Here is an 18,488-nt window from a genome sequence, read left to right on the forward strand (position 1 = left end):
TCATGAAATGCAAATACTGTAGAAAGCTGCCCAGAGGCAAGCTAGGAAGGGGGCTGCAAAAGCAGAGGCAGCACTGTGGGAGGTCTGAAAAATGCTGGGGTCTTGTGTAGGGGTTATGACAGTTGGGGGGAGAAAATAGAAAGCTAAAGTTGATAGCTAATTAAGCGAAGTAAGTGTGTGTGTTTGTGGACTTCAATGGAGCCAGATCACAGAGGGTGCTTTGATTACAGCACTAAACCCTTGCGGTGGGAGGGGGGAGAGGGAGGCATGGCATCCCACTTGCTCTAGGAAACCATTGGCTACAATCAAAACACAGAAGCAAGCTGTGTGTGAACCTACACAAAAGAAAACTTGGAGTAGAGAGAGGAAGAACTCCTTCCCTAATGCTGGGAGTCTAATTTGAAGTGGCTTCGCTGGCCGGATACTCCAAAAGCTGGAAGTCCTGTCTTTAAAGGCCACTGGGGGATGCTACAGGTTCATTGGGATTGCAACACCCAAAGCCACTCCCCGCCCCTATTGCTGCATCAGCAGAGCTACTGGGTGAGCAGGGAACGGAGTTGCTGACCTGGCCTGAGAGGCAGGCATGCGGGCCGCCATTTTTGTCCCCTGTAGCAGACGGACCAATCACCCTCCCGCCCATCTCTTGACTCAGTGTGGGATATTCTGGTCGCATTTGGGGGCCAAGTAGGAATTTGGGGGGCCTCCGCTGATTGGCTATGGTAGAGGCCTTTTTTCGCCTGCTTCTCACTGACTTTGTTAAGGTTGTCACTGAGTTATTTGGTCACTTTGCAGTTGAGTGCGAGTCAGGATAATTTAATTGCAATGGTGTTGGCCTGGAGGATCCTTATGCTGAGTGGGAATACAGAGGGAGGCTTGGTGATCTCCCGGCTCTTGAGCTGGATCTGCTGCCACTCAGATGCATGCCAGTGAACATGGCACAGTCCCCCGTGACCTAGCTTGAGGTGGGCTGGCATGCATCCCTTTGTCAGGGGTAACTTTGTGGTCGAGATAAGGTTCAGACTGGTTTGGAGCCCAATCAAAGCCCCGTCCTTTGTCTTCCTGTGGGCATACCTCCTATGAGATTGACCCACATAGGGGATACCCGCACTTTAGTGCAATTTCTAGTCGCAGGTTTTTAATTATTTAATAAAGCGTCCTTAATTAATACAGTGGCCCTAGTTTCTTCCAGCTATGCATGTCCTGTCATTATTTGGGTCTGGGTTCGCAAGTAGAATACCTGGTAACCAACTCTTGTTTGCTCGAGTTAAAGGGTCAGGTTTTTTTAACTGCCGCATCTTAGCCACTTCACATTAGATATATACCAGATATGAAAGGGTGGTGTACCCTAGTTGACGCATGCACACTTCCAGGCAGATTGGGCAGAAACATTAGAATTTTTTTTTCCACCAAGAGAATATCCAAGGCTTATGTTACAGTATGATGCTGAAAGAACTCCCTCTTTCTTAACGATATAAGCAGAACTGCGACATACGGAGTTTCCTCCGCCATAGAAGCTCCCTCAGCAATTGAAGGGGAAATTTTCCTGTCTGTTGAAAACCTGCTGATTTTGTACCTGCGTTGATATGCACATCCCTAGTAAATACCTCTACACTATGTCACTCCTGCCCTGTTTTTCTTTGTTGTTATTACATGCTGAGTAAATTCCTCTTTGTTGTTCCACTGTGCCTGTGAGTTCTTTCTCCTGTCTGTTTCCTTACTCTCTTACTCATATTTAGTTGGTTTTCCTTTGAAATGAGCCCTCAAAGCACCTAAGTAAAGCTGATTACTTATCACTGATTCTCAAACAGTCCCATCTGTGATCTGCCTTCTCCATTCAGTTCAGTGGAACTAGCTTAAGCTGCCTTTTTCTCTGCTGCCATGGGATTGGCTGGCCCCTGCAACTGCCAATCTTGGACTCTATAAAACTAACTCTTTCCCTCTTTCCAGGATGTTTTCTTGTTGTCTGTTGTTGCAAACCCATTTATCCAGATATTCTGGTTCTGTCTTGAGCAAGTAAGTAGCCTTTTCTCCTTTTTAACTTGATGGGTTGATGAGCAATGGTTCTACCTGATGGAAGGAGCAATCTGACTTGCAGACTTTCTAGCTCTAGACTTTTCCAGGTTTAGAGCGGCACCAAAGGAAAAACTCCAGGGTGGTAGCTTTGCCTCTTAAAGCAGTGGTGTGATGAAGAAGACAAGGGGCATGTAGCTTTCAGTATCTCATCTACATATCTTTTGGAATCTGAGAAGAGTCCAATTAAATTCAAGACTTATATATTTCACGAGGTAAAGAAAGCAAGACATTTTGCGGTCATTGGTTAATGTAAGAATTCTCTCTTCAAAGGCGTCAGAAGAGGAACGCAACTAAAGCAAAGGTGGGGGAACTACTGCAGTAGCTACTAGGTGGGCTGGAACTGGAAGTAGATGTGACAATGCCCTTCTGCATGAGTTCAGGGTGAATCCTATCACACTGATCCATCTACCTAGGATTTTAGAGCACATTTGGATTTGAGTTATTGATGCATTTTGTGTGAAATGATTGTCCAACTTGTTGGGGAGTAGTCTACTGTATAGACCAACTTTGTAAGGGTACTTCTGGTCAAATTAACCTAAACAATGGTGCAAACCAGAAGGCAATTTGTATGGATATTGCAAAATCCAACCTTAAGGATTTCTCCAGAATTAAACCAGGTGTGTTTTCTCCATGTGAATGAAGTAAGCTCAGATTTAGCAGAAAGTGTTGTATAGGTGCGTGATACTAGTATTGTCCATGATACTAAAATGGGTTGCAGCAACACCCCTGGAGACACTTCTGTTGTTGAAATGCAACTCTCTAAATTCTCAACACCAAAGTTGATAGCGATCCCTGTGGATTTGTGGATAAAATTGACTGTACCAAGCAAGCTAATTTAAGGGCACAGTTTCAGTCAGACAGGCATTTCAGACTTGGCAATGCTTTTCAGATTGATTTCAGACTTGCTCTTAGGACACATTTCAACGGAGAACCGCAAAGGAAATATTAATGTCAACAATGATCCAGTAAAATATTTAGGTAATCATTGTTTTCTATTTACTTGGGCATTAGAGAAAAGCTGCAAATATTTTTTGGAAATTAAGGAGGCAATTTCAGGGTCTCAGGGTTGTACGTTGTTTCTAAGTTCTTTAATAGCGGCAGCCTACCCAACCCACCCAATGTAAAACATTGTGACAGAAGACCAGGAAAACATATTAAAGCAATAATATATGACCAGAATAACTCTAAGCTGCAGTTCAACATGCAGGTTAAAGGTGTAATTGATGATCTCTTTGACCTTGCTTATGAGGACGATTGTGGCAGGAAGCCTGCAAAAGAAGTTGATTTGGTGCTCCAAGAGTTTGATCACTCCTCTTTAGCAACATGGGTTATGATAGACTGGGTCAGCACAAGATAAGGCCCATGGACCAAATCTAGCCCACAGGCACACTTTTCTTGGTCCGTGGTAGAGCGGGCGGGTAGCAGGGGAAGTTTCAAAGCAACATACCACTGCTACCCCCAACCCCAACAGAAGCTCAGCCAGGGCAAGTAGTGTGGTGGTGGTCCATGGTGGCACCCCTGCAATACTGCTCTGCCTTACCACTGCTCCAGCCTACCAGGGCTCCCAGGTCCACATGGTTTCCACTGGGCCCTGGAGGGAGGTGGTGCTAAGACTTAGCATTAGACTTGTACATCTCTGCTGTAGACACATGCAGGAATACAGATATTATTCAAGATGAACCTGCAAGTAAATCCATTGAACTGGATGCACCAGTGAAATGGATGCAACATCTGCACTAGGAAATGGCCACAGTAGTGTAGCCCCTAAGTATCCTAGCAGTATTGATTCACTATGCTTTGAGCTTAAGAAATTAGTGGGGTGGGGTTAGGTGGGACCTGAGCTCATCAACTAGGCCTTATTCAGTTTTGGTGGTAATGATGGACATACATCATCCAGAGAGAGATTACATTGACAGTTCAAACAAAGGTGAAGCTATACTGGGCAGATGTGTTCAAGGAACACGAGCCACCCTGCATCTGGGAGCCACCTTGTGCCCCTCCCCCAGCCAGCTGCTGCTGCTGCTATAGGCTGCTCACCCACCACGTGCTCACCACCCCTTCCCCAGTTAGTGGAAGGCAGCCAGCCAATTGGCTGGTGCTCCTGTCACAATTACCAGCTTCCTCCCCACAGACACTCATCCTCTCTCCCTAGCCTGTTCTGTTTTCTTTCGGCTGGGAGACTTCTGGGAATGAGGGTGTGCATGTGCCCTGATGGAGACACAGGATGCATGCATGCATGCATGCCCTCATTCCTGGGGACTGCCAGGTTGGGTGAAAGGAGGGTGTGGCTGGGAGCCCTGTTGAGCAGGCAGGTGGCAGGAGTGGTGGTGGAGTAGCACAGGTGAGTGGGGGATTTGCATGGTCATGAAAGCACATGCTGCTGTAGGGGAAGTCACCTATCTTCAGTGCTTGAACATGGGCCGTTCTCCATCCACTATGACCATGAATTAATAATTCAGAAATTAAAAGAAAAGGAGGCTTTATTATTGGTAAAAGTGCTCTTTTAAAACCCCTCTGGAAGCTTACTGGAGTTGTGATAGCTGAAGCAGGGAGTGTTGGTTAGATAGGGACTGGTAGGGAAAGAAGAGAAATCTCCTGTATGAGACGGAGCAAGGGAGCTCTTCAGGGTGCTTTGTAGGAAATCTTGGGAACTTATTGATCAGAGACTGTGGGAGACCCAGCACTCTGGGTTTGGGAAGTCTGGATTTCAGCATTAAGTTTCACAAACAAGACAACATATGCCTGTTCTAGGCCATATGGCAAACTTCAGGATTTTATGTGACAAGAAGGTCAGCATGCTCAGTATTGTGCTTCACAACCAGAGTTGCAGCATTGTAATGAAAACCTTGGGGCCAAGAAGACACCAGGACTCAACAGCTGGGGGGAGGGCGGGCAGGCAGGCAGGCACCCACCCACCCAAATCAGAACAAACCCACCCACCCTGGGAGGGGGAAATGGAGGGAGCCTGGCAGGCTGGTACCAGACAGAACACACCAACTAACAAAAACAAAATCCACCAGGCACACAGGTGGCGGCAGCAGCAGCAGCAGCAAAGGCAAAAGGGAAAAATGTGGCTGCAAAAGAGAAAAATAAGTATAGCAGCCCTGTTATTAAAGCCAATGGGGTACTCCCATAAATACATTTTGAAAATCCCTCCCTGTAGCCAATGAGGGCTTTGTTGCCCATAATAACACACATTTGAATGACAAGCCAACCAAGAAGCAAGGAGATAGCAAGCCAATCATCCTACAGTCCTGCCACCTAATCCCTCCCTCCCACAAATCAGGTCCTATTTAAAGAACTCTAAGTTCTATAACCTTGTCATGGTGTGTGGGGGGGGGGTGTGTGTGTGTGCTCACCTTCCCGTATCTGCTATGAGGGAGCTCCAATGTATTTGGATGGAGTGTTTGGGTTTGAATACTCATGGAACCCCTCCAAATATACTAAAATTGGACCATGTCTGGTTTTTATCTGTCAGGCTTGGCACAAGCCTACTAGAAATGATGCAGAATGAACCTATAAGGTATATTCTGGAGCTTCCATCTAGCACCCCTGCTATACTCGGAACTGAGGAAGGGTCACCCTCTATCTTTTAAAGAGTATGTAAGGCAATATTTATTTGCTTCGAATGGTTATTAGATATAAAGGAAAAGATGCCATCGGGTCAGTGTTGACTCTTGGCCACCACAAAGCCATGTGGTTTTCGTGGTAGAATACAGGAGGGGTTTACCATTGCCGCCTATGAGATGATGCCTTTCAGCACCTTCCTGTATCACTGCTGCCCGATATAGGTGTTTCCCAAAGTCTGGGAAACATACCAGTGGGGATTTGAACTAACAACCTCTTGCTCCCTAGGCAATCACTTCTACTTAAGGATTATCTTATTTATTTTTACATATATATCTTGTCTTTTCTCGGAGGAGCTCAGAGTGGTGAACATGGTTATTTTATCCTCACAAGAACTCTGTGAGGTTGGTTAGGCTGAGAGACACATGACTGGCCCAGTTTCACCCACTGAATGGAAATGGTTGAATGGGGATTCAAACTCTGGTCCAGTACTCTGGTACAATACAACGACTAAGCTCTGTTTATTTAACATTTATTTATTCATAAATGATCATGGGTAGCAAAATCCAAAAACAGGAATGTCAACATCTAAGATACACCAGAAGATATTTCCTACTTGCAAGAACCTCTAGTACAGGAAGATGAAGCTAGATCAGCACTCTGGTCATTACCAAGTCAGAAGGCTACAGGAATTGATGGAATAGCTACAGAAATATGGCAAGATATAGAAGAAGAATCAGCCAAGCCTCTAAAAAAACAATGCCAGCAAATTTTGAGAAGGACACAGTGGCCAACAGATTGGAAGAGGTCAGTCTACATACCCATAACAAACAAAGGAGACTCTACAGATTGTGCAAACCATCACACAATATCCTTTATTTCACATGCTAGCAAAATAATGCTCAGGATCATCCAACACAGATTACAGCTCTACATGGAAAGGGAAATGGTATCTGGACCGAAACACCAAGTGGTCTCTGGACCGACACACACTGCAGGTCACACACTTGATTTGGTCTTTTACTCTGATCAGGGTGGTGTTTTGTGGATGGAGACTCCTGTGATTTCCCCATTGTCATGGATGGACCACTATCTGGTTAAGGTTAGGTTTACAACCATTTTCCACCTCTGCAGGGGCGAGGGTCCTATTATAATGGTCTGCCTGAAGAGGTTACTGGATCCGGTAGGATTCCAAGAAGCCTTGGAGGAATTTAATGTTGGCTTTTCTGGTGATCCTGTTGATGCCCTGGTGGATAACTGGAACAATATGCTTACCAGGGCAGTAAACACAATTGCTCCTAAGCATCCTCTCTGACCTGCTTCAAAACTGACCCCTTGGTATATGGAAGATCTACAGGGGCAGAGGTGGCAAGGTAGCCAACTGAAGCGCAAGTGGAGAAAGATTTGACTCAAATCCAACAGATTATGACATAGAGCACATTTAAAGATCTATGCTCAGGCAATACATATGGCAAAGAAGTGGTTCTTTTCTGCCCGTGTTGCATCTGCGAGTTCACGTCCAGCAGAGTTGTTCTGGGTTGTGAGGTGGCTAGTAAGTGCCCCCCTTTCCTTGAATCAGAATTTGGAACCATCAGTTACTCGCTGTGATGTGTTTAAATAATTTTTTTGCAGATAAAATCTCTTGGATTCAGGCCAACTTAGATGAAGACTCCACAATTAATTCGATGTCTGAATTGGAGGTGTCCAGAAACTCCTTTTATGTGGTTCAACTGGATCGGTTTCAGTTTGTGACTCCTGAGGATGGGGACAAGCTTCTTGGAATGATGAGGCCTACCACTTGTTTTCTTGACCCTTGTCTGACATGGCTTGTTCGATCTAGCAGGGAGGCTGTTATAGAAGGCCTGGTAGAAATTATAAATGCTTCTCTGAGGGCGGGCAGGATGCCTCCTTGTCTCAAGGAGGCAATTATTAGACCTCTTCTAAAGAAGCCTGCATTAGACCCCTTAGAGTTGAGCAACTATAGGTCTGTCTCCAACCTCCTATGGCTGGGCAAGGTAATTGAGAGGTGGGTGGCCTCTCAGCTCCAGGCAGTCTTGGAGGAAACTGATTATCTAGACCCATTTCAAACTAGCTTTCAGATGGGCTATGGGGTGGAGACTGCCTTGGTCGGCCTGATAGATGATCTCCACTTGGGAACTGATGGAGGAAGTGTGATTGTGTTGGTCCTTCTGGACCTCTCAATGGCTTTCGATACTATCGACCAGAGTATCCTTCTGGAACGTCTGAGAGTGTTGGGGGGTGGGAGGCACTGTTCTACAGTGTTCCGCTCCTACCTCTCGGACAGATTCCAGATGGTGTAGATTGGAGACTGTTGCTATTTGAAATCTGATCTTAAGTATGCCCTCCCGCAAGGCTCCATATTCTCTGCAATGCTCTTTAACATCTACATGAAACCACTGGGAGAAATAACCAGGGGATTTGGAGTGGGGTGTTATCAGTACGCTGATGGCCCAGAGTCACCCAGCTAGCATCATGGCTGAATGGGGATTTGAACTCAGGTCTCCCTGGTCCTAGTCCAGCACTCTAACCACCACACCATGCCTGCCTGGAAGCAGTAATGGGATGGATGAGGGAGAATAAACTGAAGCTGAATCAAGATAAGATGGAGGTACTTATTTTATGGGGTCAGAACTACAGAGAAAAAATTGATCTCCCTGTCCTAGATGGGGTCACACTTCCCCAAAAGGAACAGGTTTGCAGTCTGGGAGTACTTCTGGATTCACACCTCTCTCTGGTTTCTTAGGTTGAGGCAGTGGCCAGAGGGGCTTTTTATCAGCTTTGGCTGATACGCCAGCTGTGTCCATTTCTTGAGATGAACAACCTCAAAACAGTGATGCATATGTTGGTAACTTCCAGACTTTTGCAATGTGCTGTATGTGGGGCTGCCTTTGTACATAGTCTGGAAACTCCAGTTGGTCCAGAATGCAGTGGCCAGGTTGGTCTCTGGGTCATCTCGGAGAGACCACATCACTCCTTTGCTGATAGAGCTGCACTGGCTGCCAATAGGTTTCCAGGCAAAATACAAAGTGCTAGTTAGAACTTACAAAGCCCTAAACAGCTTAGGCCCTGGGTATTTAAGAGAACATCTGCTTCATTATGAGCCCCAGCGCCTATGGAGGTCATCTGGAGAGGTCTGTCTCAAGTTGCCGCCAGCTCGGCTGGTGGCCACACAGAGACGGTTCTTCTCGGTTGCTGCCCCGAGACTGTAGAATGCGCTCCCTACTGAAATACGATCCGCCCCATCTCTGACAGTTTTTTAAAAGCATTTGAAAACCCACCTCTTCACCCAAGCTTTTTCAGCTTTTTAAATGTTTAGGTTTTAATCTGTGGTTGATTTTAAAATTGTTTTAAGTTTTTGTATATGTTTTAACTTGTTTTATGCAATTGTTAACTACCCAGAGATGAAAGCTTGGGGTGGTGTACAAATTTTATAGATAATGAATGCCGGATGTTTAAGCTGGTTTCAGAAGAGGCTGAGGAACAAGAGACATAGGGACATAGGAAGCTGCCATATACTGAGTCAGACCATTGGTCTAATTGCTGTTGCATTTAGTTGGATAACTGAGAAAGCCATAGAATACCAAAAAGAAGCCAATATGTGCTTGACTACAGAAAAGCGTTTGATAGCGTCCACCAGGAAAAGTTGTGGAATATCATTAGGAAAATTGGTGTCTCAGAACATCTCATTGTTCTCATGAGAAACCTATAAACAGGACAGAAAGCCACAGTCCAGACGGAACATGGTGAAACAGACTGGTTGTAGATTGGCAAAGGAGTACATAAGAACAGCCCGGATGGATCAGGTCCAATAAGGCTCATCTAGTTCAGCATCCTGTTTCGCACAGTGGCCCACCAGCTGCCACTGGAAGCCAAAGGCAGGAGATGAGGGTGTGCCCTCTCTCCTGCTGTTACTCCTCTGCAACTGGTATTCAGAGGCATCCTGCCTTTGAGGCTGGAGGTGACCCACAGCCCTCCGATTAGTAGCTAATGATAGACCTCTCCTCCATGAAATCATCCAAACCCCTCTTAAAGCCATCTAGGTTGTTGGCTGTCACCACAACTTGTGGCAGAGAATTCCACAAGTTGATTATGCATTGGGTGAAAAAATACTTCCATTTGTTGGTCCTAGATTCACTGGCAATCAATTTCATGGTGACCCCTGGTTCTAGCATTGTGTGAGAGGGAAAAGTATTTCTCTCTCTCCACTTTCTCCACACCATGCATGATTTTATAGACCTCTATCATGTCTCCCCACAGTCGTCTTTTTTCTAAACTAAAAAGCCCCAGGTGTTGTAGTCTTGCCTCATAAGAAAGGTGCTCTAGGCCCCTGATAATCTTGGTTGCCCTCTTCTGCACCTTTTCCAGTTCTACAATGTCCTTTTTTTTAGATGTGGTGACCAGAATTGTAGGCAGTACTCCAAGTGTGGCCGCACCATAGTTTTGTATATAGTTGAAACTCGGAAAATTAGAATATCGTGCAAAAGTCCATTAGTTTCAGTAATGCAAATTAAAAGGTGAAACTGATATATGAGACAGACGCATTACATGCAAAGCGAGATAAGTCAAGCCTTAATTTGTTATAATTGTGATGATCATGGCGTACAGCTCATGAAAACCCCAAATCCACAATCTCAGAAAATTAGAATATTACATGGAACCAAGAAGACAAGGATTGAAGAATAGAACAATATCGGACCTCTGAAAAGTATAAGCATGCATATGTATTCAGTACTTGGTTTGGGCCCCTTTTGCAGCAATTACTGCCTCAATGCGGCGTGGCATGGATGCTATCAGCCTGTGGCACTGATGAGGTATTATGGAAGACCAGGATGCTTCATTAGCGGCCTTAAGCAATTCTGCTTTGTTTGGTCTCATGTCTCTCATCCTTCTCTTGGCAATGCCCCATAGATTTTCTATGGGGTCAGGTCAAGAGAGTTTGCTGGCCAATCGAGCACAGTACACTGTATACTTTTCAGAGGTCCGATATTGTTCTATTCTTCAATCCTTGTCTTCTTGGTTCCATGTAATATTCTAATTTTCTGAGATTGTGGATTTGGGGTTTTCATGAGCTGTACGCCATGATCATCACAATTATAACAAATTAAGGCTTGACTTATCTCGCTTTGCATGTAATGCGTCTGTGTCATATATCAGTTTCACCTTTTAATTTGCATTACTGAAATTAATGGACTTTTGCACGATATTCTAATTTTCCGAGTTTCACCTGTAAGGGCATTATAATATTAGCCGTTTTATTTTCAATCTCCTTCCTAATGATCCCTAGCATGGAATTGGCCTTTTTCACAGCTGCCGCACAATGAGCTGTCCACCACAACCTCAATATCCCTCTCTTGGTCAGTCACTGACAACTCAGATCTCATCAGCGTATACTTGAAGTTGGGTGTTTTCATCCCAATGTGCATCACCTTACACTTGCCAACTTTGAACTGCATTTGCCACGTTGTTGCCCACTCCCCCAGTTTGCAGAGATCCTTTTGGAGCTCCTCACAATCCGTTTTGGATTTCACTAGCCAAAAGAATTTGGTATCAACTGCGAATTTGGCCACCTCACTGCTTATCCCTGCTTCTAGATCATTTATGAATCAATTGAAAAGCACCGGTCTCAGTACATATCCCTGGGGGACCCCACTTCTTACTTCCCTCCATTGTGAAAACTCTCCATTTATACCTACCCTCTGTTTCTTGTCTTTCAACCAGTTTGCAATCCACACATGTACTTGTCCCCTTATTCCATGACCACTAAGTTTCCTCAGGAGTTTTTGATGAGGAACTTTGTCAAAAGCTTTTTGGAAGTCCAGGTAGACTATGTCAACTGGATCACCTTGATCCACATACTTGTTGACACCCTCAAAAAACTCCAAAAGGTTGGTGAGTCAAGATTTACCTTAGTGGAAGCCATGCTGGTTCACTCTCAGCAGGGCCTGTTATTCTGTGAGCTTTAGAATTTTATCCTTGAGGATGTTTTCCATCAATTTGTCTGGAACGGACGTTAAGCTAACCGGCCTGTAATTTCCCGGATCACCCCTGGATCCCTTTTTTAAAATCAGTGTTACATTTGCTACTCTCCATTCCTCTGGTACAGAGCCCAATTTCACGGACAAGTTATATATTTTAGCAAGGAGGTCAGCAATTTGACATTTGAGTTCTTTGAGGACTCTTGGATGGATGCCATCCGGCCCTGGTGATTTGCTAGTTTTCAGATTTTCCAGACAGTTTATAATATCATCTCTTGTCACTTCTATCTGACTCAATACTCTTACTCAGAGTAAGACAAGGCTGTATAATTTTTCTTTCTTTCTTCAATTTATATGCTGAACATATACTGAGAGAAGCTGGATTGGAAGAAGATGAGCATGGCTTTAAAATTGGAGGAAGAAACATCAATTTCCTGTGCTGTGCTGATGACACAACTCTGATAGCTGGGAATGTGAATGATCTGCAAGCTCTAGTAATGAAAATCAAGTAACACAGTGAAAAAGTGTGACTAAAACTAAATGTAAAGGAGACTAAACTAATGACAATGGGTGCAGTAACCAGCCTCAGAAATGATAATGAAGACACTGAAGTGATGGATAACTTCTGCCTTTTAGGATCGACTGTCAACAATAAAGGATCCAGCAGTCAGCAAATATGCTGCAGACTAGCACTTTGTAGGGTTGCAATGAAGGCCTTGGAAAGGATACAGTGGTCCCTCGACTTACGAACTACTCGACATAAGTATTTTTCAAGTTACAAACGGCAGTTTTAGATCCGGTTTTAGATGCGGTTTTTTCGACTTACAAATTTTTAGATGGGGTTTCCTCGACTTACGAATTTTACATGCGGTTTCCTTGACTTGCCTGCCTGTTTACTGCCTATTTATTCTTGAAAAGAAATGTTCCTGTGCAGTTTGCAAGCCTTACTGGGGGTCTGGGTCTTTTTTCTAGGCTCCGGATCGCATTAATCCGTTCCCAATGCATTTCTATGGGAAACCGCTTTTCGACTTACGAACTTTTCGACTTACAAATGTGCATTCGGAACAGATTAATTTCGTAAGTAGAGGGACCACTGTATTTAGATGCTGTGACACTTCTATACCTACAAAGATTAGAATAGTTAGGCCAATGGTTTTTCCTGTGACACTCTATGGATGTGAAAACTGGATTTTGAAGAAGCAATACAGAAGTATTGACACTTTTGAACTTTGGTGCTGGAGAAGACTTTTGGAGATACCAGGGACAGCCAGGAAAACAAACAAATGGATCATAGAACAAATCAATCCAGAGGTTTCACTCGGGGCACAAATAACCAGGCTCAAACTATTGTAATTCAGACACATTATGCAGAAACCCAGATCCTTTTGAGAAGTTATAATGCTGGGAAAGGTTGAAGGAAACCAGTTCAAAACTTAGCAGTCATGAGATAAGGGGACAAGTACATGTGTGCATTGCAAACTGGTTGAAAGAACTGAAAGAGGATGACCAGGGAGAGGAGAGCTGGTCTTGTGGTAGCAAGCATGACTTTAGCTAAGCAGGGTCTGCCCTGGTTGCATATGCATGGAAGACTAGAAGTATGAGCACTGTAAGATATTCCCCTTTGGGGATGATGGAGCCGCTCTGGGAAGAGCAGAAGGTTCCAAGTTGCCTCCCTGGCAGCATCTCCAAGATAGAGCTGAGAGAGATTCCTGCCTGCAACCTTGGAGAAGCCGCTGCCAGTATGTGAAGACAATCCTGAGTGAGATAGACCAATGGTCTGACTCAGTATATGGCAGCTTCCTATGTTCAAATGACCAGCAGCAATGTGGATGGACTCTATCATGACAGCAATGAATATACCAATAAGAGTCCTTAAAGGCCAAGTTGAAGACAGATCATCCTGGAGAGAATCTGTCTAGATGGTCACCAAGAGTCGACACTGACTTGACGGTAATTCATCAATTAAAATCCAAATCCAAAACAGATTGTTAGGTGCTCCAAAAGAATTCCTCTAAACAGTGTGAGTGGACAACCAAATGCCAAATGCAGTTCAATGTAAGCAAATATAAAGTTATGCATATTAGGGCAAAAAACCCCAATATCCTCATATACACTGATGGAGTCTGAGCTGTTGGCAATGGACCAGAAGAGAGAGATCTTGGGGTCATGGTGGACAGCTTTTTGAAAGTGTCAACTCAGTCCCTGGTAGCTATGAAAAAAGGCAAATTCTGTCAGTGCTAGGGATTATTAGGAAGGAGATTGAAAATGAAAATGCTAATATTAAAATGCCCTCCTACAAATCTATGGTGCATTCACATGGGGAGTAATGGTGAAGAAAAATGTACACAGATCTCAAGAAGGGCACTTGTAGAACTGGAGAAGGTGCAGAAGAGGGAAATGAAGATGATCAAGAGTCTAGCACACCTTCCTTATGAAGCAAGGCTAAAGCATCTGGAGCTTTTTAGTTAGGAAAAGAGGCAACTATGGGGAGATATGATAGAGGTGTATAAAACTATGCACAGAGTAGAGAGAATGGACAGATAAATTTTTCTCCCTTACAACACTAAACCCTGGGGTCATCCATGGAATTGATTGCTAAGGAATTTAGGACCAACAATAGCAACTACTTTTTCACACAATGCAGAATTAATCTAGGTTAATTAAAAATGATATTGTATATTAACCCTATGGAATTCTGTGCCATGGGATGTGATGTTGGCTACTAGCATGGTTTTCTATAAAAGGAACTTGGACAAATTCATGGACAGGTCTATCAGTGGCTACTAGTCATGGTGGCTATAGGCCACCACCAGCCTCAGAGGCATGATGCTTCTCAAAACTAGTTGCAGGGAAGCAACAGCAAGAAAGAGGGCATGCCCTCACCTCTTGTCAACACAGCAAACGTGTGCCTCTTTCTTAAATCTATGGTTCCAGAGCTTGCTGGCCTGGGTACCTCCTTTCTTGTCTTCCTCCCTGGGCACATTCATTTGATGAAGTGCTCTTTGTGGGCCACTGTGTGAATCAGGATGCTGGACTAGATGGGCCTTGGGCCTGATCCAGCAGGGATGTTCTTATGATTATGTTCTTATGTGGGCTACTCAAGAATCCTGTTTCTCCGACTCCAAAACAACTTCCATCAGGACTCTTTCTTAAGATTCAAAAACTTACAAGCTGTAAGCACTGCATTTTCAAACTTGGGATCCCCCCCCCCCGTTAAAAAAACCCCACACACATTACAAATTCACTAAAAACATGGTTTTTAACACTTTAATCAAGTAGACTGGTTAACATTCCCATTAAAATGCTTCTCAGTTGCTATTTTGTGATTTCTGTTGGAAGTTAAAGGACTTTGCACTGTCTCTTGTCTCAGACAGTGGAGGACAGACTAGTGAATCAGAGGGCTAGAGGGTCAAGACATTGGTCACCCCTTCTCCACTGCTCTGACACTATCCCTTTGAAATGTAGATTGGTACTCTTAGGGATTAACTTCCTTCCTCTCTCTCTTCCCTACCTGTCCTACCTTGCAACATGGCAAGCTTCTCTCCCTGCACCATGTGTGCAGAGAAGATGCAGAATCCATCTGCATCCAGCTAGCTAGATAGATTAGAGATCCTAACTTCTCACTTTCTTATCTAGAATGGAGTTCCTTAATAAATGCCTTATATATTGATTTGAAACTATGAATTGGCTCAAAGTTACTTTACTCTCAGCATACACGCATGCCTAAGCAAATACCGCTGTGTTGTGCCTCTATGCACTCTGCTATAATGAGAAAGGGATTCTTTCACCACAGAGAATTTCCAACCATTTCTGACATAGATTCCAACAAGTTGGAATTTCAACTTTACTGAGCAGACATTGAAAAATGTTGGATTTGGATTTGATCTTTACCTCGTTTTCCCAATGGACAAATTCCAACATTACAAATTCGACTTTGCATAGGCTGCTATTTATGAGATATTGTGATGACCAATTTATTTATTTAATACATTTCTTTACCGACCAAAACACAAGTTCTCTGGGTGGTTTACAAAACAATAAAAACAGCCAATAAAAGATTAAAACATTTCAACAATTAAAATTAAAAAGTTAAAACTATTAAAACACAATTAAACAGTATCTAATTAAAAGCCTGGGTGAACAATTGCATCTTTACTGCCCTTTTAAAAGTTGTAAGAGATGGGGAGGCTCTTATTTCAGCAAGAAGTGTGTTCCAAAGCCTTGGGGCAGCAATGGAGAAGGATTGTATGGAATAAATTCTCAGAGCAATCCAACAGAACAAACCTTTTCAAAAAGAAAACAGAGGAAGCTTCCTAAACCTTTTCTAGAAGGAAGTTCTTGACTTCAGAATATTTTTTTAAAAAAAACTTTCTGTCCCAGTCTTCCTAAGGCTAGCCAGCCAATAAGTCATGGATGACACAAGAACTGAGAGACTTACTGATTCGCAGAATGCATTCTTGGCTATTGCTGTACAACCTTGGGAGGGGTGTATATAGAGTATAGTACTGTTACTACTTGGCTTCTATCTATCTTTGCAGTTCACAACCATGAGGTGCTTCAGCGACAGACCAGAAGAGGCACCCAATCCAGGAGTTGAAGACCTTGTGCCTAGAAGCCCTGGGGAGAGACCCCTTCAAGCTCTTGCTGCATATGACAGAGAAGAAAGACACAGAGTTCCATCATTTTTAGAGGTGCAGCCAGAAGCCAGGGAGTCCCCCTTGCCAGAACTCACACTCTCTGATGTGCTAAGTGTTCTCCCTGAGGAGGAGGAAGATGCATTCTGCTTGCTCAACCCACTAGATGCAATCCCTGTACCACCCATGCATCCCAGAGCTGCTTCACTCTCTACCTTTTGTGCCGAAAGCCATCATGGCAGTGATGGAGGCCCAACGCTGCACTATACATCTGCAAGTGCAAGCAATGCTGCATTCCTTGGACACCAAAGTGGACAGGTTTTGCCGTCAGCTCAACATGTTGCTTCAAATGAACAAGTCTGGGAACACAACATCTGTATAGCAATTAGGCTAGACCAGGAAAAGTCACTCTGCCCAGTTGTCCATTTCACCATTGCTGCCTGGCCCACAGGACAAACCACAGGCTATATGTTTATCATAACACACTGGGTGGCAGACCATAACTTCCTTTTGTGCAAGTGCCAGGCAGTGATGGCCATGAAAAAGGTTCAGCTAGGGAGCATGACTGAAAAAACATTACGCAGACTAAAGACCTTGAGGGACAATTGGCTGCATCCCCAGCAGCTGGAAGTGGGGTATGTGGTTACACCTGCAAAGGCAGTGGCAAGGGCAGTGGCGGGTTCTTGTCTGGGATGTATTCTTTCCCTTGTTCACAGCTTGAACCTGCTGATAAAAGAGGTGACGGAAAAGGTAAAAAACAAATGCTTTCTCATAGTACGGCTTTGGCAAACACTACACAAAATAATCATTCACTTTGCCCAATCCCAGGCGGCCCGTGACCGTTTGGAAGCATTGCAGGTGCAGTGTGGGCTCCCCCCGGAAATTTGGAAAGAAAAAATGCCCAGTGACCTCTCTCTTGGGATTCGGTTTCTATTTGCCCGATGGAAAGTATTCCATGCTTACCAGAACGAGAACCCTGACCTCAATTTAACACATCAGGAATGGAGGTTGCTGCACTATCTAGCCTGCCTTCTGAAGCCATTTGAAGATAGTATCACTAGGCTTAGAAAGGGAAATGCTACCCTGGGCCAAATCCTTCATGAGCTCCATTTGCTTGAGAGCAATGTCAAGGGATATTTGCAGCTGCTGCAGCAAGAGCCAGAGGTTGCTGTTGCTGATGCTGCTATTCATATTGTCTCTGAGCTGCTGCAATCTCTGGAAAGCAGCCAGGACCTGGGAGAAGTAAGAAAGAACATGCTGTACCAGGCTGCAGCCTTCCTTCATCCATACTTCAGGGACCACATGTGTAAATATCTGAAAGAAGATGCTCATGGGGGAAGGTGGCAAGTGAAGGACTGGGTGATATGGCAGACTGCGAAGGAATACCTGAGGAAATTCTCTCACAATGATGCAACTGAGGTGGCATGTTATGAGCTGGAATACTACCTGCAGGACAGCATAGATGTTACCCATTTGGATCCCTTGATGTACTGGCATTCAAAGCGTCACACCTGGCCCTCCCTTTCTGCAGTGGCACTCCAGTATTTCTCATGCCCTCCCTCCCCAGGCTTTTTGGAGAACGCTGATAGTGTTGAAGTCATGATCAGATCACGAAGTTTTAAGGAGAGGCTTGCACTCATCCTTCTGAAAAGAGACTGGGAAGCTCCAGAACTGAGGGTCCCCAACACTATCACAGACACTGGAAGCCTGTCCATGGTCTGAGACAAAACAAATGCAACCCCTCTTTGCAGACATTCTTGACTGGGAACCATTCACAGAGGATTGAGTGTTGGGTGTATGGAGACACATGACGGGATCGGACTTTGGTGGTATTGGGATTTTGCAATATGTAGTGCTAATAACTATGCCTTGTATCGCTGCATCTTTTAAGTACTACTTGGTATGAAACAGAATTGGGCTATTTGTTCAAATTTATGCCCTCAACTTTTTGCAAGTGTAAGGGTTATTGACAGGTGAAAATGAGTGTTGCAGAGTCATCTGCTTTTAATGGGTCTTACTTAGTTAAATAAAGGTTACGGCAATCTCAATAGGTGTTCATCTCTAGAGTATTTATAAGAAGTTATACCACAGGCCCTGTGAAGTGCTGCTTAGTGTGGCATGCATGTTTCTTCATCATTTCAGATAGAAGTGACGAGAGATGATGTTCTAAAATGGAAAACTAACAAATCACCAGGGCCGGATGACATCCATCCAAGAG

At 44.2% G+C, this 18,488-nt stretch overlaps 1 protein-coding gene across 1 annotated transcript; it reads left to right on the plus strand.

Moving 5' to 3' along the window:
• Positions 1-1,976: 1,976 nt before the first annotated feature.
• Positions 1,977-18,243, plus strand: LOC128340413 (zinc finger BED domain-containing protein 4-like). Its single transcript, XM_053285458.1, has 2 exons — positions 1,977-2,013; positions 16,175-18,243. Exon 2 carries the CDS (start codon positions 16,184-16,186, stop codon positions 17,990-17,992), a length of 1,809 nt encoding a protein of 602 aa, XP_053141433.1. The 5' UTR covers positions 1,977-2,013; positions 16,175-16,183; the 3' UTR covers positions 17,993-18,243.
• The last annotated feature ends 245 nt before the right edge of the window (positions 18,244-18,488 follow it).

This window comes from Hemicordylus capensis, chromosome 1 (genome assembly GCF_027244095.1).
Source record: "Hemicordylus capensis ecotype Gifberg chromosome 1, rHemCap1.1.pri, whole genome shotgun sequence".
In the NCBI taxonomy this organism is placed as follows: Eukaryota; Metazoa; Chordata; class Lepidosauria; order Squamata; family Cordylidae; genus Hemicordylus; species Hemicordylus capensis.

What these genes read in the sequence shown, in the direction of transcription:
- LOC128340413 (XM_053285458.1), top strand. Translation starts at nt 16,184, where the DNA reads ATGAGGTGCTTCAGCGACAGACCAGAAGAGGCACCCAATCCAGGAGTT.